The 26,134-nt window shown below is 49.9% G+C and overlaps 1 protein-coding gene across 1 annotated transcript in view; it reads left to right on the forward strand.

Annotated features, from left to right (window-relative positions):
* Nucleotides 1–26,134, forward strand: part of SNRNP200 (small nuclear ribonucleoprotein U5 subunit 200) — a 527,741-nt gene that overhangs the window by 52,532 nt on the left and 449,075 nt on the right. Inside the window, exon 4 of the mRNA XM_069214415.1 lies at nucleotides 22,670–22,862. Within this exon, the coding sequence (XP_069070516.1) occupies nucleotides 22,670–22,862 (193 nt within the window). The remainder of the gene's footprint in view (nucleotides 1–22,669; nucleotides 22,863–26,134) is intronic.

The raw sequence follows: 26,134 nt of genomic DNA on the forward strand, positions 1-26,134 counted from the left end.
TCACCAAGACAGATGCTCATTGTAAGGAAATGCCTCCTTGGCATGGTTGCCCCCTGACTTTTTGCCTTTGCTGATGCTATGTTTACAATTGAAAGTGTGCTGAGGCCTGCTGTAAGGAAATGCCTCCTTGGCATGGTTGCCCCCTGACTTTTTGCCTTTGCTGATGCTATGTTTACAATTGAAAGTGTGCTGAGGCCTGCTAACCAGGCCCCAGCACCAGTGTTCTTTCCCTAACCTGTACTTTTGTATCCACAATTGGCAGACCCTGGCATCCAGATAAGTCCCTTGTAACTGGTACTTCTAGTACCAAGGGCCCTGATGCCAAGGAAGGTCTCTAAGGGCTGCAGCATGTCTTATGCCACTCTGGAGACCTCTCACTCAGCACAGACACCCTGCTTGCCAGCTTGTGTGTGCTAGTGAGGACAAAACGAGTAAGTCGACATGGCACTCCCCTCAGGGTGCCATGCCAGCCTCTCACTGCCTATGCAGTATAGGTAAGACACCCCTCTAGCAGGCCTTACAGCCCTAAGGCAGGGTGCACTATACCATAGGTGAGGGTACCAGTGCATGAGCATGGTACCCCTACAGTGTCTAAACAAAACCTTAGACATTGTAAGTGCAGGGTAGCCATAAGAGTATATGGTCTGGGAGTTTGTCAAACACGAACTCCACAGCACCATAATGGCTACACTGAAAACTGGGAAGTTTGGTATCAAACTTCTCAGCACAATAAATGCACACTGATGCCAGTGTACATTTTATTGTCAAATACACCCCAGAGGGCACCTTAGAGGTGCCCCCTGAAACTTAACCGACTATCTGTGTAGGCTGACTAGTTTTAGTAGCCTGCCACAAACCGAGACATGTTGCTGGCCCCATGGGGAGAGTGCCTTTGTCACTCTGAGGCCAGTAACAAAGCCTGCACTGGGTGGAGATGCTAACACCTCCCCCAGGCAGGAATTGTCACACCTGGCGGTGAGCCTCAAAGGCTCACCTCCTTTGTGCCAACCCAGCAGGACACTCCAGCTAGTGGAGTTGCCCGCCCCCTCCGGCCAGGCCCCACTTTTGGCGGCAAGGCCGGAGAAAATAATGAGAAAAACAAGGAGGAGTCACTGGCCAGTCAGGACAGCCCCTAAGGTGTCCTGAGCTGAAGTGACTCTAACTTTTAGAAATCCTCCATCTTGCAGATGGAGGATTCCCCCAATAGGGTTAGGATCGTGACCCCCTCCCCTTGGGAGGAGGCACAAAGAGGGTGTACCCACCCTCAGGGCTAGTAGCCATTGGCTACTAACCCCCCAGACCTAAACACGCCCTTAAATTTAGTATTTAAGGGCTACCCTGAACCCTAGAAAATTAGATTCCTGCAACTACAAGAAGAAGGACTGCCTAGCTGAAAACCCCTGCAGAGGAAGACCAGAAGACGACAACTGCCTTGGCTCCAGAAACTCACCGGCCTGTCTCCTGCCTTCCAAAGATCCTGCTCCAGCGACGCCTTCCAAAGGGACCAGCGACCTCGACATCCTCTGAGGACTGCCCCTGCTTCGAAAAGACAAGAAACTCCCGAGGACAGCGGACCTGCTCCAAGAAAAGCTGCAACTTTGTTTCCAGCAGCTTTAAAGAACCCTGCAAGCTCCCCGCAAGAAGCGTGAGACTTGCAACACTGCACCCGGCGACCCCGACTCGGCTGGTGGCGATCCAACACCTCAGGAGGGACCCCAGGACTACTCTAAGACTGTGAGTACAAAAACCTGTCCCCCCTGAGCCCCCACAGCGCCGCCTGCAGAGGGAATCCCGAGGCATCCCCTGACCGCGACTCTTTGAGTCCTAAGTCCCGACACCTGGGAGAGACCCTGCACCCGCAGCCCCCAGGACCTGAAGGACCGGACTTTCACTGGAGAAGTGACCCCCAGGAGTCCCTCTCCCTTGCCCAAGTGGAGGTTTCCCTGAGGAACCCCCCCCTTGCCTGCCTGCAGCGCTGAAGAGATCCCTAGATCTCCCATTGACTTCCATTACAAACCCGACGCTTGTTTCTACACTGCACCCGGCCGCCCCCGCGCTGCTGAGGGTGAAATTTCTGTGTGGGCTTGTGTCCCCCCCGGTGCCCTACAAAACCCCCCTGGTCTGCCCTCCGAAGACGCGGGTACTTACCTGCAAGCAGACCGGAACCGGGGCACCCCCTTCTCTCCATTCTAGCCTATGTGTTTTGGGCACCACTTTGAACTCTGCACCTGACCGGCCCTGAGCTGCTGGTGTGGTAACTTTGGGGTTGCTCTGAACCCCCAACGGTGGGCTACCTTGGACCAAGAACTGAACCCTGTAAGTGTCTTACTTACCTGGTAAAACTAACAAAAACTTACCTCCCCTAGGAACTGTGAAAATTGCACTAAGTGTCCACTTTTAAAACAGCTATTTGTCAATAACTTGAAAAGTATACATGCAATTTTTATGATTTAAAGTTCCTAAAGTACTTACCTGCAATACCTTTCGAATGAGATATTACATGTAGAATTTGAACCTGTGGTTCTTAAAATAAACTAAGAAAAGATATTTTTCTATACAAAAACCTATTGGCTGGATTTGTCTCTGAGTGTGTGTACCTCATTTATTGTCTATGTGTATGTACAACAAATGCTTAACACTACTCCTTGGATAAGCCTACTGCTCGACCACACTACCACAAAATAGAGCATTAGTATTATCTCTTTTTGCCACTATCTTACCTCTAAGGGGAACCCTTGGACTCTGTGCATGCTATTCCTTACTTTGAAATAGCACATACAGAGCCAACTTCCTACACTCATCCAATTCCAAGAGCTGATGAGCTCATAGATAAATTAGGTGCTGCCAAATTCTTAAGTACCTTTGACTTGACAGCAGGGTACTGGCAAATAAAAATGGCACCTGGAGCAAAAGAGAAAACAGCATTCTCCACACCTGATGGGCATTATCAGTTTACTGTTATGCCCTTTGGTTTAAAGAATGCCCCTGCCACCTTCCAAAGGTTGGTGAATCAAGTCCTTGCTGGCTTGGAGTCCTTTAGCACAGCTTATCTTGATGATATTGCTGTCTTTAGCTCCACCTGGCAGGATCACCTGGTCCACCTGAAGAAGGTTTTGAAGGCTCTGCAATCTGCAGGCCTCTCTATCAAGGCATCCAAATGCCAGATAGGGCAGGGAACTGTGGTTTACTTGGGACACCTTGTAGGTGGAGGCCAAGTTCAGCCACTCCAACCCAAGATCCAGACTATTCTGGACTGGGTAGCTCCAAAAACCCAGACTCAAGTCAGGGCATTCCTTGGCTTGACTGGGTATTACAGGAGGTTTGTGAAGGGATATGGATCCATTGTGACAGCCCTCACTGAACTCACCTCCAAGAAAATGCCCAAGAAAGTGAACTGGACTGTGGAATGCCAACAGGCCTTTGACACCCTGAAACAAGCAATGTGCTCAGCACCAGTTCTAAAAGCTCCAGATTATTCTAAGCAGTTCATTGTGCAGACAGATGCCTCTGAACATGGGATAGGGGCAGTTTTGTCCCAAACAAATGATGATGGCCTTGACCAGCCTGTTGCTTTCATTAGCAGGAGGTTACTCCCCAGGGAGCAGCGTTGGAGTGCCATTGAGAGGGAGGCCTTTGCTGTGGTTTGGTCCCTGAAGAAGCTGAGACCATACCTCTTTGGGACTCACTTCCTAGTTCAAACTGACCACAGACCTCTCAAATGGCTGATGCAAATGAAAGGTGAAAATCCTAAACTGTTGAGGTGGTCCATCTCCCTACAGGGAATGGACTTTATAGTGGAACACAGACCTGGGACTGCCCATGCCAATGCAGATGGCCTTTCCAGGTTCTTCCACTTAGAAAATGAAGACTCTCTTGGGAAAGGTTAGTCTCATCCTCTTTCGTTTGGGGGGGGGTTGTGTAAGGAAATGCCTCCTTGGCATGGTTGCCCCCCTGACTTTTTGCCTTTGCTGATGCTATGTTTACAATTGAAAGTGTGCTGAGGCCTGCTAACCAGGCCCCAGCACCAGTGTTCTTTCCCTAACCTGTACTTTTGTATCCACAATTGGCAGACCCTGGCATCCAGATAAGTCCCTTGTAACTGGTACTTCTAGTACCAAGGGCCCTGATGCCAAGGAAGGTCTCTAAGGGCTGCAGCATGTCTTATGCCACCCTGGAGACCTCTCACTCAGCACAGACACACTGCTTGCCAGCTTGTGTGTGCTAGTGAGGACAAAACGAGTAAGTCGACATGGCACTCCCCTCAGGGTGCCATGCCAGCCTCTCACTGCCTACGCAGTATAGGTAAGACACCCCTCTAGCAGGCCTTACAGCCCTAAGGCAGGGTGCACTATACCATAGGTGAGGGTACCAGTGCATGAGCATGGTACCCCTACAGTGTCTAAACAAAACCTTAGACATTGTAAGTGCAGGGTAGCCATAAGAGTATATGGTCTGGGAGTCTGTCAAACACGAACTCCACAGCACCATAATGGCTACACTGAAAACTGGGAAGTTTGGTATCAAACTTCTCAGCACAATAAATGCACACTGATGCCAGTGTACATTTTATTGCAAAATACACCCCAGAGGGCACCTTAGAGGTGCCCCCTGAAACTTAACCGACTGTCTGTGTAGGCTGACTAGTTCCAGCAGCCTGCCACACCAGAGACATGTTGCTGGCCCCATGGGGAGAGTGCCTTTGTCACTCTGAGGCCAGTAACAAAGCCTGCACTGGGTGGAGATGCTAACACCTCCCCCAGGCAGGAGCTGTGACACCTGGCGGTGAGCCTCAAAGGCTCACCCCTTTGTCACAGCCCAGCAGGGCACTCCAGCTTAGTGGAGTTGCCCGCCCCCTCCGGCCACGGCCCCCACTTTTGGCGGCAAGGCTGGAGGGAACAAAGAAAGCAACAAGGAGGAGTCACTGGCCAGTCAGGACAGCCCCTAAGGTGTCCTGAGCTGAGGTGACTCTAACTTTTAGAAATCCTCCATCTTGCAGATGGAGGATTCCCCCAATAGGGTTAGGATTGTGACCCCCTCCCCTTGGGAGGAGGCACAAAGAGGGTGTACCCACCCTCAGGGCTAGTAGCCATTGGCTACTAACCCCCCAGACCTAAACACGCCCTTAAATCTAGTATTTAAGGGCTACCCTGAACCCTAGAAAACCAGATTCCTGCAACTACAAGAAGAAGGACTGCCTAGCTGAAAACCCCTGCAGAGGAAGACCAGAAGACGACAACTGCCTTGGCTCCAGAAACTCACCGGCCTGTCTCCTGCCTTCCAAAGATCCTGCTCCAGCGACGCCTTCCAAAGGGACCAGCGACCTCGACATCCTCTGAGGACTGCCCCTGCTTCGAAAAGACAAGAAACTCCCGAGGACAGCGGACCTGCTCCAAGAAAAGCTGCAACTTTGTTTCCAGCAGCTTTAAAGAACCCTGCAAGCTCCCCGCAAGAAGCGTGAGACTTGCAACACTGCACCCGGCGACCCCGACTCGGCTGGTGGCGATCCAACACCTCAGGAGGGACCCCAGGACTACTCTAAGACTGTGAGTACAAAAACCTGTCCCCCCTGAGCCCCCACAGCGCCGCCTGCAGAGGGAATCCCGAGGCTTCCCCTGACCGCGACTCTTTGAATCCTAAGTCCCGACACCTGGGAGAGACCCTGCACCCGCAGCCCCCAGGACCGGAAGGACCGGACTTTCACTGGAGGAGTGACCCCCAGGAGTCCCTCTCCCTTGATCAAGTGGAGGTTTCCCCGAGGAACCCCCCCCTTGCCTGCCTGCAGCGCTGAAGAGATCCCTAGATCTCCCATTGACTTCCATTACAAACCCGACGCTTGTTTCTACACTGCACCCGGCCGCCCCCGCGCTGCTGAGGGTGAAATTTCTGTGTGGGCTTGTGCCCCCCCCGGTGCCCTACAAAACCCCCCTGGTCTGCCCTCCGAAGACGCGGGTACTTACCTGCAAGCAGACCGGAACCGGGGCACCCCCTTCTCTCCATTCTAGCCTATGTGTTTTGGGCATCACTTTGAACTCTGCACCTGACCGGCCCTGAGCTGCTGGTGTGGTGACTTTGGGGTTGCTCTGAACCCCCAACGGTGGGCTACCTTGGACCAAGAACTAAGCCCTGTAAGTGTCTTACTTACCTGGTTAACCTAACAAATACTTACCTCCCCTAGGAACTGTGAAAATTGCACTAAGTGTCCACTTTTAAAACAGCTATTTGTGAATAACTTGAAAAGTATACATGCAATTTTGATGATTTGAAGTTCCTAAAGTACTTACCTGCAATACCTTTCGAATGAGATATTACATGTAGAATTTGAACCTGTGGTTCTTAAAATAAACTAAGAAAAGATATTTTTCTATATAAAAAAACCTATTGGCTGGATTTGTCTCTGAGTGTGTGTACCTCATTTATTGTCTATGTGTATGTACAACAAGTGCTTAACACTACTCCTTGGATAAGCCTACTGCTCGACCACACTACCACAAAATAGAGCATTAGTATTATCTATTTTTACCACTATTTTACCTCTAAGGGGAACCCTTGGACTCTGTGCATGCTATTCCTTACTTTGAAATAGCACATACAGAGCCAACTTCCTACAACGTGTGAAGCTACTACAGTACCACTTAGTGTCATATGCACAATATCATAAGAAAACACAATACACAGTTATACTAAAAATAAAGGTACTTTATTTTTATGACAATATGCCAAAGTATCTTAGAGTGTACCCTCAGTGAGAGGATAGGAAATATACACAAGATATATATACACAATAGCAAAAATATGCAGTATAGTCTTAGAAAACAGTGCAAACAATGTATAGTTACAATAGGATGCAATGGGGAAACATAGGGATAGGGGCAACACAAACCATATACTCCAAAAGTGGAATGCGAACCACGAATGGACCCCAAACCTATGTGACCTTGTAGAGGGTCGCTGGGACTATTAGAAAATAGTGAGAGTTAGAAAAATAACCCTCCCCAAGACCCTGAAAAGTGAGTGCAAAGTGCACTAAAGTTCCCCTAAGGACAAAGTAGTCGTGTTAGAGGAATAATGCAGGAAAGACACAAACCAGCAATGCAACAACTGTGGATTTCCAATCTAGGGTACCTGTGGAACAAGGGGACCAAGTCCAAAAGTCACAAGCAAGTCGGAGATGGGCAGATGCCCAGGAAATGCCAGCTGCGGGTGCAAAGAAGCTTCTACTGGACAGAAGAAGCTGAGGTTTCTGCAGGAACGAAAAGGGCTAGAGACTTCCCCTTTGGTGGACGGATCCCACTCGCCTTGGAGAGTCGTGCAGAAGTGTTTTCCCGCCGAAAGGACGCCAACAAGCCTTGCTAGTCGCAAATCGTGCGTTTGGCGTTTTTGGACGCTGCCGGGGCCCAGGAGGTCGCAAATTGGACCTGAAGAGAGAGGGGACGTCGAGCAAGACAAAGAGCCCTCACTGAAGCAGGTAGCACCCGGAGAAGTGCCAGAAACAGGCACTACGAGGATGCGTGAAACGGTGCTCGCCGAAGTTGCACAAAGGAGTCCCACGTCGCCGGAGACCAACTTAGAAAGTCGTGCAATGCAGGTTAGAGTGCCGTGGACCCAGGCTTGGCTGTGCACAAAGGATTTCCGCCGGAAGTGCACAGGGGCCGGAGTAGCTGCAGAGTCGCGGTTCCCAGCAATGCAGCCCAGCGAGGTGAGGCAAGGACTTACCTCCACCAAACTTGGGCTGAAGAGTCACTGGACTGTGGGGGTCACTTGGACAGAGTCGCTGGATTCGAGGGACCTCGCTCGTCGTGCTGAGAGGAGACCCAAGGGACCGGTAATGCAGCTTTTGGGTGCCTGCGGTTGCAGGGGGAAGATTCCGTCGACCCACGGGAGATTTCTTCGGAGCTTCTGGTGCAGAGAGGAGGCAGGCTACCCCCACAGCATGCACAAGCAGGAAAACAGTCGAGAAGGCGGCAGGATCAGCGTTAGAGTTGCAGTAGTCGTCTTTGCTACTTATGTTGCAGGTTTGCAGGCTTCCAGCGCGGTCAGCAGTCGATTCCTTATCAGAAGGTGAAGAGGGAGATGCAGAGGAACTCGGCTGAGCTCATGCATTCGTTATCTAAAGTTTCCCCAGAGACAGAGACCCTAAATAGCCAGAAAAGAGGGTTTGGCTACCTAGGAGAGAGGATAGGCTACTAACACCTGAAGGAGCCTGTAAGGAAATGCCTCCTTGGCATGGTTGCCCCCTGACTTTTTGCCTTTGCTGATGCTATGTTTACAATTGAAAGTGTGCTGAGGCCTGCTAACCAGGCCCCAGCACCAGTGTTCTTTCCCTAACCTGTACTTTTGTATCCACAATTGGCAGACCCTGGCATCCAGATAAGTCCCTTGTAACTGGTACTTCTAGTACCAAGGGCCCTGATGCCAAGGAAGGTCTCTAAGGGCTGCAGCATGTCTTATGCCACCCTGGAGACCTCTCACTCAGCACAGACACACTGCTTACCAGCTTGTATGTGCTAGTGAGAACAAAACGAGTAAGTCGACATGGCACTCCCCTCAGGGTGCCATGCCAGCCTCTCACTGCCTATGCAAGTATAGGTCAGTCACCCCTCTAGCAGGCCTTACAGCCCTAAGGCAGGGTGCACTATACCATAGGTGAGGGTACCAGTGCATGAGCATGGTACCCCTACAGTGTCTAAACAAAACCTTAGACATTGTAAGTGCAGGGTAGCCATAAGAGTATATGGTCTGGGAGTTTGTCAAACACGAACTCCACAGCACCATAATGGCTACACTGAAAACTGGGAAGTTTGGTATCAAACTTCTCAGCACAATAAATGCACACTGATGCCAGTGTACATTTTATTGCAAAATACACCCCAGAGGGCACCTTAGAGGTGCCCCCTGAAACTTAACCGACTATCTGTGTAGGCTGACTAGTTCCAGCAGCCTGCCACACTAGAGACATGTTGCTGGCCCCATGGGGAGAGTGCCTTTGTCACTCTGAGGCCAGTAACAAAGCCTGCACTGGGTGGAGATGCTAACACCTCCCCCAGGCAGGAGCTGTAACACCTGGCGGTGAGCCTCAAAGGCTCACCCCTTTGTCACAGCACCGCAGGACACTCCAGCTAGTGGAGTTGCCCGCCCCCTCCGGCCCGGCCCCCACTTTTGGCGGCAAGGCTGGAGAAAATAATGAGAATAACAAGGAGGAGTCACTGGCCAGTCAGGACAGCCCCTAAGGTGTCCTGAGCTGAGGTGACTCTAACTTTTAGAAATCCTCCATCTTGCAGATGGAGGATTCCCCCAATAGGGTTAGGATTGTGACCCCCTCCCCTTGGGAGGAGGCACAAAGAGGGTGTACCCACCCTCAGGGCTAGTAGCCATTGGCTACTAACCCCCCAGACCTAAACACGCCCTTAAATTTAGTATTTAAGGGCTACCCTGAACCCTAGAAAATTAGATTCCTGCAACAACAAGAAGAAGGACTGCCTAGCTGAAAACCCCTGCAGAGGAAGACCAGAAGACAACAACTGCCTTGGCTCCAGAAACTCACCGGCCTGTCTCCTGCCTTCCAAAGAACTCTGCTCCAGCGACGCCTTCCAAAGGGACCAGCGACCTCTGAATCCTCTGAGGACTGCCCTGCTTCGACGACGACAAGAAACTCCCGAGGACAGCGGACCTGCTCCAAAAAGACTGCAACTTTATCCAAAGAAGCAGCTTTAAAGAACCCTGCAATCTCCCTGCAAGAAGCGTGAGACTTGCAACACTGCACCCGGCGACCCCGACTCGGCTGGTGGAGAACCCACACCTCAGGGAGGACCCCCGGACTACTCTACGACTGTGAGTACCAAAACCTGTCCCCCCTGAGTCCCCACAGCGCCGCCTGCAGAGGGAATCCCGAGGCTTCCCCTGACCGCGACTCTCTGAAACCTAAGTCCCGACGCCTGGAAAAGACCCTGCACCCGCAGCCCCCAGGACCTGAAGGACCGGACTTTCACTGCAGAAGTGATCCCCAGGAGTCCCTCTCCCTTGCCCAAGTGGAGGTTTCCCCGAGGAAGCCCCCCCTTGCCTGCCTGCAGCGCTGAAGAGATCCCTTGATCTCTCATTGACTTCCATTGCAAACCCGACGCTTGTTCTAACACTGCACCCGGCCGCCCCCGCGCCGCTGAGGGTGAAATTTCTGTGTGGGCTTGTGTCCCCCCCCGGTGCCCTACAAAACCCCCCTGGTCTGCCCTCCGAAGACGCGGGTACCTACCTGCAAGCAGACCGGAACCGGGGCACCCCCCTCTCTCCATTGAAGCCTATGCGTTTTGGGCACCACTTTGAACTCTGCACCTGAGCTGCTGGTGTGGTAACTTTGGGGTTGCTCTGAACCCCCAACGGTGGGCTACCTTGGACCAAGAACTGAACCCTGTAAGTGTCTTTCTTACCTGGTAAAACTAACAAAACTTACCTCCCCCAGGAACTGTGAAAATTGCACTAAGTGTCCACTTTTAAAATAGCTATTTGTGAATAATCTGAAAAGTATACATGCAATTGAAATGATTCAAAGTTCCTAATGTACTTACCTGCAATACCTTTCAAACAAGATATTACATGTTAAATTTGAACCTGTGGTTCTTAAAATAAACTAAGAAAATATATTTTTCTATAACAAAACCTATTGGCTGGATTTGTCTCTGAGTGTGTGTACCTCATTTATTGTCTATGTGTATGTACAACAAATGCTTAACACTACTCCTTGGATAAGCCTACTGCTCGACCACACTACCACAAAATAGAGCATTAGTATTATCTCTTTTTACCACTATTTTACCTCTAAGGGGAACCCTTGGACTCTGTGCATGCTATTCCTTACTTTGAAATAGCACATACAGAGCCAACTTCCTACAGAGCCTATCAGCAGGAGTCTCTGACGTCACCTGGTGGCACTGGCCACTCAGAGCAGTCCAGTGTGCCAGCAGCACCTCTGTTTCCAAGATGGCAGAGGTCTGGAGCACACTGGAGGAGCTCTGGACACCTCCCAGGGGAGGTGCAGGTCAGGGGAGTGGTCACTCCCCTTTCCTTTGTCCAGTTTCGCGCCAGAGCAGGGGCTAAGGGGTCCCTGAACCGGTGTAGACTGGCTTATGCAGAATTGGGCACATCTGTGCCCAACAAAGCATTTCCAGAGGCTGGGGGAGGCTACTCCTCCCCTGCCTTCACACCATTTTCCAAAGGGAGAGGGTGTTACACCCTCTCTCAGAGGAAGTTCTTTGTTCTGCCATCCTGGGCCAGGCCTGGCTGGACCCCAGGAGGGCAGCTGCCTGTCTGAGGGGTTGGCAGCAGCAGCAGCTGCAGTGAAACCCCAGGAAGGGCAGTTTGGCAGTACCAGGGTCTGTGCTACAGACCACTGGGATCATGGGATTGTGCCAACTATGCCAGGATGGCATAGAGGGGGCAATTCCATGATCATAGACATGTTACATGGCCATATTCGGAGTTACCATGGTGAAGCTACATATAGGTAGTGACCTATATGTAGTGCACGCGTGTAATGGTGTCCCCGCACTCACAAAGTTCAGGGAATTGGCTCTGAACAATGTGGGGGCTCCTTGGCTAGTGCCAGGGTGCCCTCACACTAAGTAACTTTGCACCTAACCTTTACCAGGTAAAGGTTAGACATATAGGTGACTTATAAGTTACTTAAGTGCAGTGTAAAATGGCTGTGAAATAACGTGGACGTTATTTCACTCAGGCTGCAGTGGCAGGCCTGTGTAAGGATTGTCAGAGCTCCCTATGGGTGGCAAAAGAAATGCTGCAGCCCATAGGGATCTCCTGGAACCCCAATACCCTGGGTACCGCAGTACCATATACTAGGGAATTATAAGGGTGTTCCAGTAAGCCAATGTAAATTGGTAAAAATGGTCACTAGCCTGTTAGTGACAATTTGGAAAGAAATGAGAGAGCATAACCACTGAGGTTCTGGTTAGCAGAGCCTCCGTGAGACAGTTAGGCACCACACAGGGAACACATACATATAGGCCACAAACTTATGAGCACTGGGGTCCTGACTAGCAGGGTCCCAGTGACACATAACAAACATACTGAAAACATAGGGTTTTCACTATGAGCACTGGGCCCTGGCTAGCAGGATCCCAGTGAGACAGTGAAAACACCCTGACATACACTCACAAACAGGCCAAAAGTGGGGGTAACAAGGCTAGAAAGAGGCTACTTTCTCACAGTGTCCTGGGATTGTTTGAGGGTCAAACTCCCAGGAAGTGAATAGCCTCTTAAGAACTATTGTCCCAATGGCTAGCAAGTCCTTCCCTCCCACAGTTCTCAGATTACTATTGGACTGGAAAGAAGACTGAGGAAGGAAAGGGGCGCATTGATCCCTGGACCTAGCAAAGAGGGGCTGTGTTGCTCTACTTTGAACTAAGAGGAAACCGTGCCAAAGCATGCAGCACTCTTAGCCTTAGTAATGAATTTATTAATGCACATCCCAGATATAAAAAAAAAAAAAAAAAAAAAGCACACAAAGATATGAACATGATCATTTAACTTGAAAGCAGTAAAACACGTTTGGATGCCAAAATACTCACAGCAGTTACACAATGGCAGGCCGAAAGTGTGCAATAAAATGCATCACCATGGGGGTTGAATTCTTCATCCTTGCCACCATCAAGCAGAGCAATGGTTGAGGCAGGACGTCTTCCCAACATCGGAGTTGTTTCCTGAACATCCACGTTCAGGCGAGCTCCTTCTACCGCACCTTATATACCTCAAACAAACTGAAGAGGAGGGTTCCAGCAATCTTCACCCTCCCTTTCGTTATGAAACTCAAGCGCTGGCTGTATTCGGTCTTGGTCTAAAACATGCAAAGGAACGGGCCTAGCCCCAGTGCGTATTTCAGAGACTGAGGAACTGTACTTTTCCTTGATTAAAATATTCCCAGGCTGAGGCTCTCTTATCACGTCTACCTTCCACATCACCCATGTTTTGTTCCAATACAGTGTAACCCTGTGGAAAACAAGCTCGGTGTGGAAAAACCCTGCACCACCACTGTGACGGCACTTGAAGCTAAGCACAAAATTTAGTCGGTGGTCAAATACAGATAGCATTACAGAGGCTCACACTGGAGTGCACCTGCTGAGCCTGAGGACCTTGCAAAGGCAGGGCTCAGCCACTCATGGACTAAGTGCCCATGTGTGCCAGAAAAGGAGTGACTCCAAATGTCAGGGAGCTGACTCCCTGTTGCAGCTACAGGGCCACAAAAGCTAAAGAAAGACTGCACTGTTGAGAGCCCAGCTGTGCAGCGTCATCTGTCCTTGCTGGATGCCAAAGTGCCTGCTGGGAGACAGAGTCCTGGCTTGCCTGGGGTGTCTTCCAGTCTGTGGGACCTGTGGCCATGTCTAAGTGAACCCTGGTCCTCCTGCAAGAAAGAGGTACTCACCTGTGGACAACCACTGAAGACTGCCATAATCTGAGACCAGTCAACTAGTGGCAACAACACTCTAGCCCCCTCTCTGGCTGACATCAGCCAAACGCGTACCTAAGAAAGCCAGCGGGTTCACCACCGAATTCCAAGAATCAAAACGTACCCGCAGTTGTTTAAAGAAAAAAGGCCCCGACCCCAGCCCCATTTTCTTGGCTTTGTAAGTGCTGGGAAGCCATTTTAAGGTATATATTGAACACTGGTGATCACAAGATGTCCAAGTACATAATGGCTTCACCAAACCTAGTCGTGTTTGGTATCAAACATGTTGCAATCATGCAACTACACTGATTCCAGTGTTAGTTGCATGATACCATGTACTGTGGGGGGTTCCTTAGAGGATCCCCCATGTCTGCCTGTGCAGCCTTTCAGGGTCTGCGTGCAAGCTAGTGCCGCCGCTGACCCCAGGCACTGTTCTCCCCTCCTGCTGCTTAGCTTAACACGGGCAGGGAAGGCAGAACAAAGAGTTTCCTGTAGAGGAGAGGTATTACCACCTCTCCTTTAGAAATGGTCATCTCTGGGCTAGGGTGGGGACGCTGCTTAGCGCCACAACACTGCTTTTAAGGGCACATTTGGTGCCTCCTTGCATAAACTGGTTTACTCCAGTGCAGGAGCTAATTGCCTCCGCTACCCCTAGAGAGATTCTGCTATCAGAACACACATTCACTATCACTAAGGATTGCCTGGACTCAGAATAGGGTGCCACACCATAAACTGAGCCATCCTCCTACACAATCCGAGGGCGATTCTTTCTTGCTGTCCTTATTGCAGGCAGAATCCTTGTGATTCTGGAGGATGCACTGCCATGGAAGTTGCAGAGTCCTTGCAATACCCGGGTGTAAAGAAATGGCTCCCTGTTGCAGTTACCCCCCACTTTTTGCCTGATACTGATGCTGACTTGACTGAGAAGTGTGCTGGGACCCTGCTAACCAGGCCCCAGCACCAGTGTTCTTTCACCTAAAATGTACCATTGTCTCCACAATTGGCACAACCCTGGCACACAGATAAGTCCCTTGTAACTGGTACCCCTGGTACCAAGGGCCCTGATGCCAGGGAAGGTCTCTAAGGGCTGCAGCATGTCTTATGCCACCCTAGGGACCCCTCACTCAGCACAGACACACTGCTTGCCAGCTTGTGTGTGCTGGTGGGGAGAAAATGACTAAGTCGATATGGCACTCCCCTCAGGGTGCCATGCCAACCTCCCACTGCCTGTGGCATAGGTAAGTCACCCCTCTAGTAGGCCTTACAGCCCTAAGCAGGGTGCACTATACCACAGGTGAGGGCATATGTGCATGAGCACTATGCCCCTACAGTGTCTAAGCAAAACCTTAGACATTGTAAGTGCAGGGTAGCCATAAGAGTATATGGGCTGGGAGTCTGTCAGAAATGAACTCCACAGCTCCATAATGGCTACACTGAATACTGGGAAGTTTAGTATCAAACTTCTCAGAATAATAAACCCACACTGATGCCAGTGTTGGATTTATTAAAAAATGCACACAGAGGGCATCTTAGAGATACCCCCTGTATTTTACCCAATTGTTCAGTGCAGGACTGACTGGTCTGTGCCAGCCTGCTGCTGAGAGACGAGTGTCTGACCTCATGCGGTGAGAGCCTTTGTGCTCTCTGAGGACAGAAACAAAGCCTGCTCTGGGTGGAGGTGCTTCACACCTCCCCCCTGCAGGAACTGTAACACCTAGCAGTGAGCTTCAAAGGCTCAAGCTTTGTGTTACAATGCCCCAGGGCACTCCAGCTAGTGGAGATGCCCGCCTCCTGGACCCAGCCCCCACTTTTGGCGGCAAGTCCAGGAGAGATAATGAGAAAAACAAGGAGGAGTCACTGGCCAGTCAGGACAGCCCCTAAGGTGTCCTGAGCTGAGGTGACTCTAACTTTTAGAAATCCTCCATCTTGCAGATGGAGGATTCCCCCAATAGGATTAGGGATGTGACCCCCTCCCCTTGGGAGGAGGCACAAAGAGGGTGTACCCACCCTCAGGGCTAGTAGCCATTGGCTACTAACCCCCCAGACCTAAACACGCCCTTAAATTTAGTATTTAAGGGCTCCCCTGAACCTAAGAATTTAGATTCCTGCAACAACAAGAAGGACTGCCTAGCTGAAAACCCCTGCAGAGGAAGACCAGAAGACAACCACTGCCTTGGCTCCAGAAACTCACCGGCCTGTCTCCTGCCTTCCAAAGAACTCTGCTCCAGCGACGCCTTCCAAAGGGACCAGCGACCTCTGAATCCTCTGAGGACTGCCCTGCTTCGACGACGACAAGAAACTCCCGAGGACAGCGGACCTGCTCCAAAAAGACTGCAACTTTATCCAAAGGAGCAGCTTTAAAGAACCCTGCAATCTCCCCGCAAGAAGCGTGAGACTTGCAACACTGCACCCGGCGACCCCGACTCGGCTGGTGGAGAACCAACACCTCAGGGAGGACCCCCGGACTACTCTACGACTGTGAGTACCAAAACCTGTCCCCCCTGAGCCCCCACAGCGCCGCCTGCAGAGGGAACCCCGAGGCTTCCCCTGACCGCGACTCTCTGAAACCTAAGTCCTGACGCCTGGGAAAGACCCTGCACCCGCAGCCCCCAGGACCTGAAGGACCGGACTTTCACTGCAGAAGTGACCCCCAGGAGTCCCTCTCCCTTGCCCAAGTGGAGGTTTCCCCGAGGAAGCCCCCCCTTGCCTGCCTGCAGCGCTGAAGAGATCCCTTGATCTCTCATTGACTTCCATTGCAAACCCGACGCTTGTTCTAACACTGCACCCGGCCGCCCCCGCGCCGCTGAGGGTGACATTTCTGTGTGGGCTTGTCCCCCCCCCGGTGCCCTACAAAACCCCCCTGGTCTGCCCTCCGAAGACGCGGGTACTTACCTGCAAGCAGACCGGAACCGGGGCACCCCCTTCTCTCCATTGAAGCCTATGCGTTTTGGGCACCACTTTGAACTCTGCACCTGACCGGCCCTGAGCTGCTGGTGTGGTGACTTTGGGGTTGCTCTGAACCCCCAACGGTGGGCTACCTTGGACCAAGAACTGAACCCTGTAAGTGTCTTACTTACCTGGTAAAACTAACAAAAACTTACCTCCCCCAGGAACTGTGAAAATTGCACTAAGTGTCCACTTTTAAAGTAGCTATTTGTCAATAACTTGAAAAGTATACATGCAATTGAAATGATTCAAAGTTCCTAATGTACTTACCTGGAATACCTTTCAAACAAGATATTACATGTTAAATTTGAACCTGTGGTTCTTAAAATAAACTAAGAAAATATATTTTTCTATACAAAACCTATTGGCTGGATTTGTCTCTGAGTGTGTGTACCTCATTTATTGTCTATGTGTATGTACAACAAATGCTTAACACTACTCCTTGGATAAGCCTACTGCTCGACCACACTACCACAAAATAGAGCATTAGTATTATCTCTTTTTACCACTATTTTACCTCTAAGGGGAACCCTTGGACTCTGTGCATGCTATTCCTTACTTTGAAATAGCACATACAGAGCCAACTTCCTACACCGGGGGAAAAGCTGCAGTAGGAGCCCTTCACCTAGTTGCAATCTTGTCTTGGTTTCCGGTGAAGTCCAGCAGCACAACCTGGTGTCCAGCAGTAGAAGTATCTGGAAGAAGAATCTTGCAGATGAATATAGAGTCCCACCCTCAGGGGAGCCCTTCAGTAATCCAGGGAGGGGGTTGGACAGCTTCTACAATGACCCACCTATCGGAGGGTTGGGCGGAGGGGGGGGGGGGTAATGGGTCAGTGATGCTACTCTGGTGGACTGACCAGTCAAATGCTCCCAGGGATCTCTGCACATATTATTTTCGAGATGGCAGCCTCATGGGGCCACCTGAAAGTGCTCTTGGCACCTCCCTTGGGGAGGAGTTGGACAGGGGGGTGGTCACTCCCCTGTCCATTGTGCAGTTTTGTGCCAGAGCGAGAACTGGGGTTTCCTGAACTGATGCAAACTGGATTATGCAAGGAGGGCTCCAAATGTGCCCTTCAAAGCAGTCTGGTGGTTCTTAGAGGCCAGCCCAACCCTTAGAAAACTAATATACAGGGATAGGTGGTCACACCACTCTTTTGCAGGAAATCCTTAGTTCTGCTCCTCCAGCCTGAGCCTGGGTCACCAGCAGGAGGCAGAACAGTGTCTGGGGTCAGCAGCAGTACGGGCTGGCAGCTGGAACCCGTAAGGCTGCATAGGTAGAAGTGGGAGATCCCCTAGGGAACCCCCAGAGTACACGGTTCATGCAACTAACACTGAACTCGGTGTAGTTGCATGATTCCAATGTGTTTGATAGCAAACATGCCTAGGTTTGGAGTAGCCATTATGTAGTTGAACTATTTGTGTTGACCAGTGTCCACTACATATCTTAAGATGGCTTCCCGGCTCTTACAAAGCCCAGGGAATGAAGTCTCTGGTTTGTAGGGGTACCCTTCTCATTAATGGGTAACCTCGCACTCTAGGACATGCACCCTTCCCTTGGGATGAAAGGCCTACCAGAGGGGTACCTATAATGTCTACGTGTAGTGGTTTGGTTTGGCATACACCCTATCACGTAGGCTGCAATGGCAGGCCTGCAGTCACAGTTTGCGTGGGCTCCTATGGGTGGCATAGTACATGTTGCAGCCCATAGAGGACCCCTGGTATACCAGTGCCCTGGGTACCTAGATACCCTATACTAGTAACTTACATAGGTGCACTGATATGCCAATTGTGGGTGTGTAAATTAATCAACAACTAAATTTAGGGGAGAGAGCACTGTCACTGGGACCCTGGTTAGAGGGATCCCAGTGACTTACAGTCAAAGCACACTGACATCAGGCAAAAAGTGGGGGGGGGTAACTTTGCCAGAAATATGGGACTTTCCTACAGATTGAAGGAGTCACTCCCCTGCAACAGCAGGCACCTCAGCATTGACACACGGTTTGTGGATCCTGCTGTCCCATGGACTCTTCAAGGCTCTGCAACACAGGTGGTGGTTCTGTGGCTCTCCAGAGCCCTGACCCGTCTTCTTTGCAACTGTGAAGACTGTGGTCCCTTGTTGAAGCTGCTTGGATGGAACCTCTGTGCACAGTGCCTGTTTGTTGTTGCCAAGGCTTTTGTTGGCTCTTCAATCCAAAGACCACCTAGCTCTAAGAAACCCGACTCTACAGCATCACACAGGTCCAAGACTGACGTCCTTCCTGCAACGTGGGCATCCATCTTCGTTGTGCTGCTGAGGCCTCCTCGCAACTCCCTGTGGCTGCTGCCAAAGGGTCTTCCTGGCATCTCCATCAATTCCTGCTGGCTCTCCTTCTTGCGGAGGGCTGGGCCTGACTTACCTGTAAAGGTTGAATTCCTTTGACCTTGCTGGTTCCCACTCCTGCAACTCTTCTTGTAGCACGTCTTTTGCATTTGCCAAGGCTTCTTGGTGGTGGTGCTGGCCACTCACCCTTCTGCAATTCGACAACTGGCGTAGGACAGCTTGTGGATGATTAACTATCAGTATTCTCAGGACATTTATGCTGACATGGGTCGTATGGAGGCCGATCTAATCCTCATGGGCAGGGACCTAAACATGGTCAAGAACACTTCAGTAGATTCAACTATTGCACAGGTGAAAAGCAAGCCTCAATCCTTATGGAGGTGGCCTGGAACTCTGCTGGTGCTTACCAAACAAAGCCCTACATGATATAGTCCTCCGAGCTACACAACTCAGTAGGCGAGTACTTTAACCACAACGCCAGTTCGGTTTCAACACAGGTTACCCTGTGCGAAGCATTAAAGGCGGCGTATGTGGAGTGTGCAACTCGAGCATACTGTGGGACATACACTCCAGCCTGGCTTGAATTAAGACTGAGTTACGCAACATTGATGATGAAGATTCTCGCTCCCATTGTCCTCCTCAACTTCACCGACGCTCGGTCTTAACGTCTGAATACCGGGACCTGGCCGATGGAGAAATAGCATACCTGGAAAAACACACCACTGCCAGACGATACGGGGAAGGAGAACACCTTCGTCGTACTCGGTCAAGGTTACTCGCCCCAACCATCTTAGTAGCTACATCACTATGTTACATTCTCATACAGACAAAATCCTATTGGATAAGGCAGGTATAATGCCGGAATTACTACGCTGTTATGAACAGTTATACTCTTCCTGCACACCGGGTGACTCAGCGGAGATCGCAATGGGGTGGATCACTGATGGTCTTTCTCAGTTATTAAGCAAACTCATTTCCTGTGAAGAGATCATCCAGGCGATAGATACTCTTAACAGCCCGGGATGGCATCATGGGCGCCTTCTATAAAGCATATAAATACCTATTAGCGCCACATCTCCTCGATGTGTGTCTTGAAATGGGCGGTCTGCAACCTACACTGTGAGAGGCTGCCCTCATGCTCCTACCTGAACCTAGGAAAGACCTCCAACTACACACCTTCTACCACCCTTTCTCCCTCCTCAATCTGGACAATAAAGGTTTAGCTAAGTTTATTGCCACTAGACTGTCCCTCTCAATGGAGCAAATTATCTCTCCCATTCAGACAGGCTTTTCTCCCCACAGGTCCACCTCTTTAAACCTGTGCACTATATTTGCTGTGCTAAATAGGATCACTCCTGAGGCTCCTGCTGCAATTGCCCTATCAGATGCCATAAAGGCTTTCGTTTCCCTGGAATGGTCCTTCCTGAGGGTGACATTGGCCAAACTAGGCTTCCCTTGTGGTGTTGTCTCATTGACCATGCTTCTCTACTCCAACCCTGTGGGCCAATGAGTAAATGGCTCACTCATGAGCCCTTTCACTGTGGATAGAGGGATCAGACAGGGCCTCCCTATATCCTTGCTCCTCTTTATTATCGCGATGGACCCCCTGCTTCACCCACCTCCAAGAAAAACAGATGTATTGTGGTCTCTAACTTATACATAGCCCACTTTTACTAGCCATGTATGCTAATAACCTGCTACTTTTATTAACCCACCCCTTTTAGACTCTCCCACCTTTAAATCCTTAAACATTTACGATTTGGAAGCCTCTCCGGTCTACACATAAACTGGGCTAAATTAGAACTCTTCCCACTTACTGACTGCATACAGTATGTTGCCATTGAATACCCCCTAACTTGGAAAGCCGACTGTACTAAATAATTGACAATACACTTACATGGGGACAAAGACCAGAGTCTCCCACTCAGTTATGGCCCTGCTGTGGATAAACTATCTACACATCAAGGCTATTGGATTAAACTCCTCTTCTCTATGGCAGCTTGTGTGACTATCATTAAAATGGCTGTCTTCCCCTGTTTCCTGTACCTCTTCCCAATTTTTCCATACTACTAACACAGCATTTCTTTAACATCCTGCGCAGCTACCTACTGCAGCTTATATGGACTGGGCGCAAACTTGGCATTCGAAGGGACACACTGACCCTAGCCTATGAACATGGCGACATCGGAGTCCCACTTCCCCAACTATATTACCTTGCTGCACAACGCCACTCTGTGTACCATTGGTATCATTTAGTTGCCTGAGTTCCTTACTGGTAACCGGACAGTGAACAAGCTAGCGCTCTCCTGCCATCCTCCATATCACTGAAAGGTATTCCTATGGATCCATCAGACATACAAATTCTCTCAACCACCAGCTGAACATGGCGAATGCTCTGTCATGTATTGGGAGGGGGCATCCTTTGCTCACCAGAAATACCCCTAATCAGTAACCTCACGCTCCCACTTAAACATGTGAGAATGTAGTACGGCGCACCTTATAACGCCACGACTTGCATACCATGGGTGATCTCTTCCCAGATGGTCGTATACTCACACATGTTGATGACGTTCGCTTTCATGATGCTTCTTATATGGATCACATTGTCCTTCAAGGCCTCCACAGTGCCTTACTCTCCCTCCTACCCACTTATTCTATAGCACCAGGCGACTTCCACCCACTAACACTTGTCATCTACGACCCCGATGGGTGATGGTTGATTTCTAGATTATACAGAGCCTGCGTAGTCATGAGACCCAAACCGTCCAGGCGGGCTGGAGAGGCATGGGAGGGTGAGCTGGGACAGCCGCTGTCTGTCAAAAATTTTTATTATTGCTGCAAAGTTTATTTCTATCACCCATAAACACAAACTTTCACATTTCAAATTCTTACATCGGGCGTATGCTACACCCAATGATTTGGCACAAAATGACCCACATACTCATCCCATTGCCTTAAATGCCATGCCATAAATGCTGACTTGGCACACCTAACCTGGCCATGCCCACACATCGGAAGCTACTAGGCCCAAATATTCTCTCTGGTGTCTGCCATGATATGAGTCACGATCAAGCTTACCTCATTGATGGCACTCTTGTGTTACGTTCAAGATAACCCCAGGAGTGTCCATAGATTTACAGCCATTGCATTATTATTTGCTAAGCGAGGTCTGGCACTCTGTTGGGGCAGTAGACACTACCCCACGGACTCTGCCTGGTTGAAGAGCATGATGTGTTGTGATAAAGTTAGTGAGGCGTATGCACCATTACAACCCCGAACCTCCAGGTCCAAGGATAAATGGTAACTGCTACAGAATTATTAACCTACTCTGTAATCAGACACCTCGGACTGATGCACTACCTCCTTTTTATTTGTTCAGATGCTTTGACCTATGACTGTATCAGCCCACCAGGATATCAGACTCTACACAGGTCTCCCATTTTTTGCTTTCACCTTGTCTAGAATGTTAAGTAGTCGTGCTATTGTATAAGACTTGTTTATTCCTCTATTCATCTTGACGATGGATGTATAATGTGCAGCGATGCCTCCTTTCATCCCTGTGGGCAGAAGATAGCTGTTTGATATTCCTTTGTGGAAAATTAAACATAAACTAAAAAAAAACACACAGCTGGATAACTGGCAAGGAAGGGTCCAAATCTGCCTTGTTTTTGCTGTGTAAAACATAGCTTTCTTCGTTCTCTGAAAGTTTCTTATCACTGCCGATTTTTGTCAACTAGCAATTTTTTTTACTGATTTTTAAAATTAGCCACAGATTTTTTATCTTTTTGAAAGTTAAAAATATCTGCAGATTTATTAGCCTTATTAATCTACATAGTAAATCTAAATCAATGGCTAACACTCTTTGATTATTACTGAATCAATTGTATTTGCAAATATCCTTGTACTTATTTTGTTTTCAGTAATGGAGTTTTTTTTTTTTTAAACTTTCGACAGCCCCGGGATATTCTCTGTGGAGCTGCTGATGAGGTTCTTGCTGTCCTAAAGAATGACAAACTACGAGATAAGGAAAGACGCAAAGAGATAGAGCAACTGCTTGGGCAGACGGATGATACTCGGTACCATGTGTTGGTAAACTTGGGCAAGAAGATGACTGACTACGGAGGAGACAAGGAAATCCAGAATATGGGTAAGGAATACTCTGCTTCTTGGCAAGCTGATCCATGACATTAGGGAAGTGTCCTAGACTAGAGGAATCCTGTCAGCGAGCATATATCTTTCATGTTATTTCCTGATATCAGTGCATCAATTGTAGCATCAGTAGGATACCCCAATGCACAATTTCCTACAGTATTTTTGTAGGAAGTTGGCTCTGTATGTGCTATTTCAAAGTAAGGAATAGCATGCACAGAGTCCAAGGGTTCCCCTTAGAGGTAAAATAGTGGTAAAAAGAGATAATACTAATGCTCTATTTTGTGGTAGTGTGGTCGAGCAGTAGGCTTATCCAAGGAGTAGTGTTAAGCATTTGTTGTACATACACATAGACAATAAATGAGGTACACACACTCGGAGACAAATCCAGCCAATAGGTTTTGTTATAGAAAAATATCTTTTCTTAGTTTATTTTAAGAACCACAGGTTCAAATTTTACATGTAATAGCTCTTTTGAAAGGTATTGCAGGTAAGTACTCTAGGAACTTTGAATCATTACTTTAGCATGTATACTTTTCACATAAAACACAATAAGCTGTTTTAAAAGTGGACACTTAGTGCAATTTTCACAGTTCCTAGGGGAGGTAAGTTATTGTTAGTTTCAACAGGTAAGTAAGGCACTTACAGGTTTCAGTTTTTGGTCCAAGGTAGCCCACCGTTGGGGGTTCAGAGCAACCCCAAAGTTATCACACCAGCAGCTCAGGGCCGGTCAGGTGCAGAGTTCAAAGTGGTGCCCAAAACACATAGGCTATAATGGAGAGAAGGGGGTGCCCCGGTTCCAGTCTGCCAGCAGGTAAGTACCCGCGTCTTCGGAGGGCAGACCAGGGGGGTTTTGTAGGGCACCGGGGGGGACACAAAGTAGCACAGAAAGTACACCCTCAGCAGCGCGGGGGCGGCCGGGTGCAGTGTGCAAACACGCGTCGGGTTTCCTTCAGGTTTCAATGGGAGACCAAGGGGTCTCTTCAGCGATGCAGGCAAGGGGGGGGCTCCTCGGGGTAGCCACCACCTGGGCAAGGGAGAGGGCCTCCTGGGGGTCACTCCTGCACAGAAGTTCCGTTTCTTTAGGGGCTGGGGGCTGCGGGTGCAGGGTCTTTTCCAGCCGTCGGGAAATGGAGTTCAGACAGTCGCGGTCAGGGGGAGCCTGGGGATTCCCTCTGCAGGCGTCGCTGTGGGGGCTCAGGGGGGACAACTTTGGTTACTCACAGTCGTAGAGTCGCCGGAGGGTCCTCCCTGAGTTGGTTGTTCTCCACCAGTCGAGTCGGGGTCGCCGGGTGCAGTGTTGCAAGTCTCACGCTTCTTGCGGGGAATTGCAGGGGTCTTTAAATCTGCTCCTTGTAACAAAGTTGCAGTTCTTTTTGGAGCAGTGCCGCTGTCCTCGGGAGTTTCTTGTCTTTTTCGAAGCAGGGCAGTCCTCAGAGGATTCAGAGGTCGCTGGTCCCTTGGAAAGCGTCGCTGGAGCAGGTTCTTTGGAAGGCAGGAGACAGGCCGGTAAGTCTGGGGCCAAGGCAGTTGGTGTCTTCTGGTCTTCCTCTGCAGGGGTTTGTCAGCTCGGCAGTCCTTCTTCTTGTAGTTGCAGGAATCTAACTCTTTAGGTTCAGGGAAGCCCTTAAATACTAAATTTAAGGGCGTGTTTAGGTCTGGGGGGTTAGTAGCCAATGGCTACTAGCCCTGAGGGTGGGTACACCCTCTTTGTGCCTCCTCCCAAGGGGAGGGGGTCACATCCCTAATCCTATTGGGGGAATCCTCCATCTGCAAGATGGAGGTTTTCTAAAAGTTAGTCACCTCAGCTCAGGACACCTTAGGGGCTGTCCTGACTGGACAGTGACTCCTCCTTGTTATTCTCATTATTTTCTCCGGCCTTGCCGCCAAAAGTGGGGGCCGGGGCCGGGGCCGGAGGGGGCGGGCAACTCCACTAGCTGGAGTGTCCTGCGGGGCTGTGACAAAGGGGTGAGCCTTTGAGGCTCACCGCCAGGTGTTACAGCTCCTGCCTGGGGGAGGTGTTAGCATCTCCACCCAGTGCAGGCTTTGTTACTGGCCTCAGAGTGACAAAGGCACTCTCCCCATGGGGCCAGCAACATGTCTCTAGTGTGGCAGGCTGCTGGAACCAGTCAGCCTACACAGATAGTCGGTTAAGTTTCAGGGGGCACCTCTAAGGTGCCCTCTGTGGTGTATTTTACAATAAAATGTACACTGGCATCAGTGTGCATTTATTGTGCTGAGAAGTTTGATACCAAACTTCCCAGTTTTCAGTGTAGCCATTATGGTGCTGTGGAGTTCGTGTAAAACAGACTCCCAGACCATATACTCTTATGGCTACCCTGCACTTACAATGTCTAAGGTTTTGCTTAGACACTGTAGGGGCACAGTGCTCATGCACTGGTACCCTCACCTATGGTATAGTGCACCCTGCCTTAGGGCTGTAAGGCCCGCTAGAGGGGTGTCTTACCTATACTGCATAGGCAGTGAGAGGCTGGCATGGCACCCTGAGGGGAGTGCCATGTCGACTTACTCATTTTGTTCTCACTAGCACACACAAGCTGGTAAGCAGTGTGTCTGTGCTGAGTGAGGGGTCTCTTAGGGTGGCATAATACATGCTGCAGCCCTTAGAGACCTTCCCTGGCATCAGGGCCCTTGGTACCAGAGGTACCAGTTACAAGGGACTTATCTGGATGCCAGGGTGTGCCAATTGTGGAATCAAAAGTACAGGTTAGGGAAAGAACACTGGTGCTGGGGCCTGGTTAGCAGGCCTCAGCACACTTTCAATTCAAAACATAGCATCAGCAAAGGCAAAAAGTCAGGGGGTAACCATGCCAAGGAGGCATTTCCTTACAATTTTCTTAGCACATTAGTCGAAGAACTACGATGTTATATTGGATTACCTAGTTGTAAAGAAATGGCTCCCTGTTGCAGTTACCCCCCCACTTTTTGCCTGATACTGATGCTGACTTGACTGAGAAGTGTGCTGGGACCCTGCTAACCAGGCCCCAGCACCAGTGTTCCTTCACCTAAAATGTACCATTGTATCCACAATTGGCACACCCTGGCATTCAGATAAGTCCCTTGTAACTGGTACTTCTAGTACCAAGGGCCCTGATGCCAAGGAAGGTCTCTAAGGGCTGCAGCATGTCTTATGCCACCCTAGAGACCCCTCACTCAGCACAGACACACTGCTTACAAGCCTGTGTGTGCTAGTGAGAACAAAATGAGTAAGTCGACATGGCACTCCCCTCAGGGTGCCATGCCAGCCTC

The sequence above is a fragment of the Pleurodeles waltl genome, chromosome 11 (assembly GCF_031143425.1).
Source record: "Pleurodeles waltl isolate 20211129_DDA chromosome 11, aPleWal1.hap1.20221129, whole genome shotgun sequence".
NCBI classification, from domain to species: Eukaryota; Metazoa; Chordata; class Amphibia; order Caudata; family Salamandridae; genus Pleurodeles; species Pleurodeles waltl.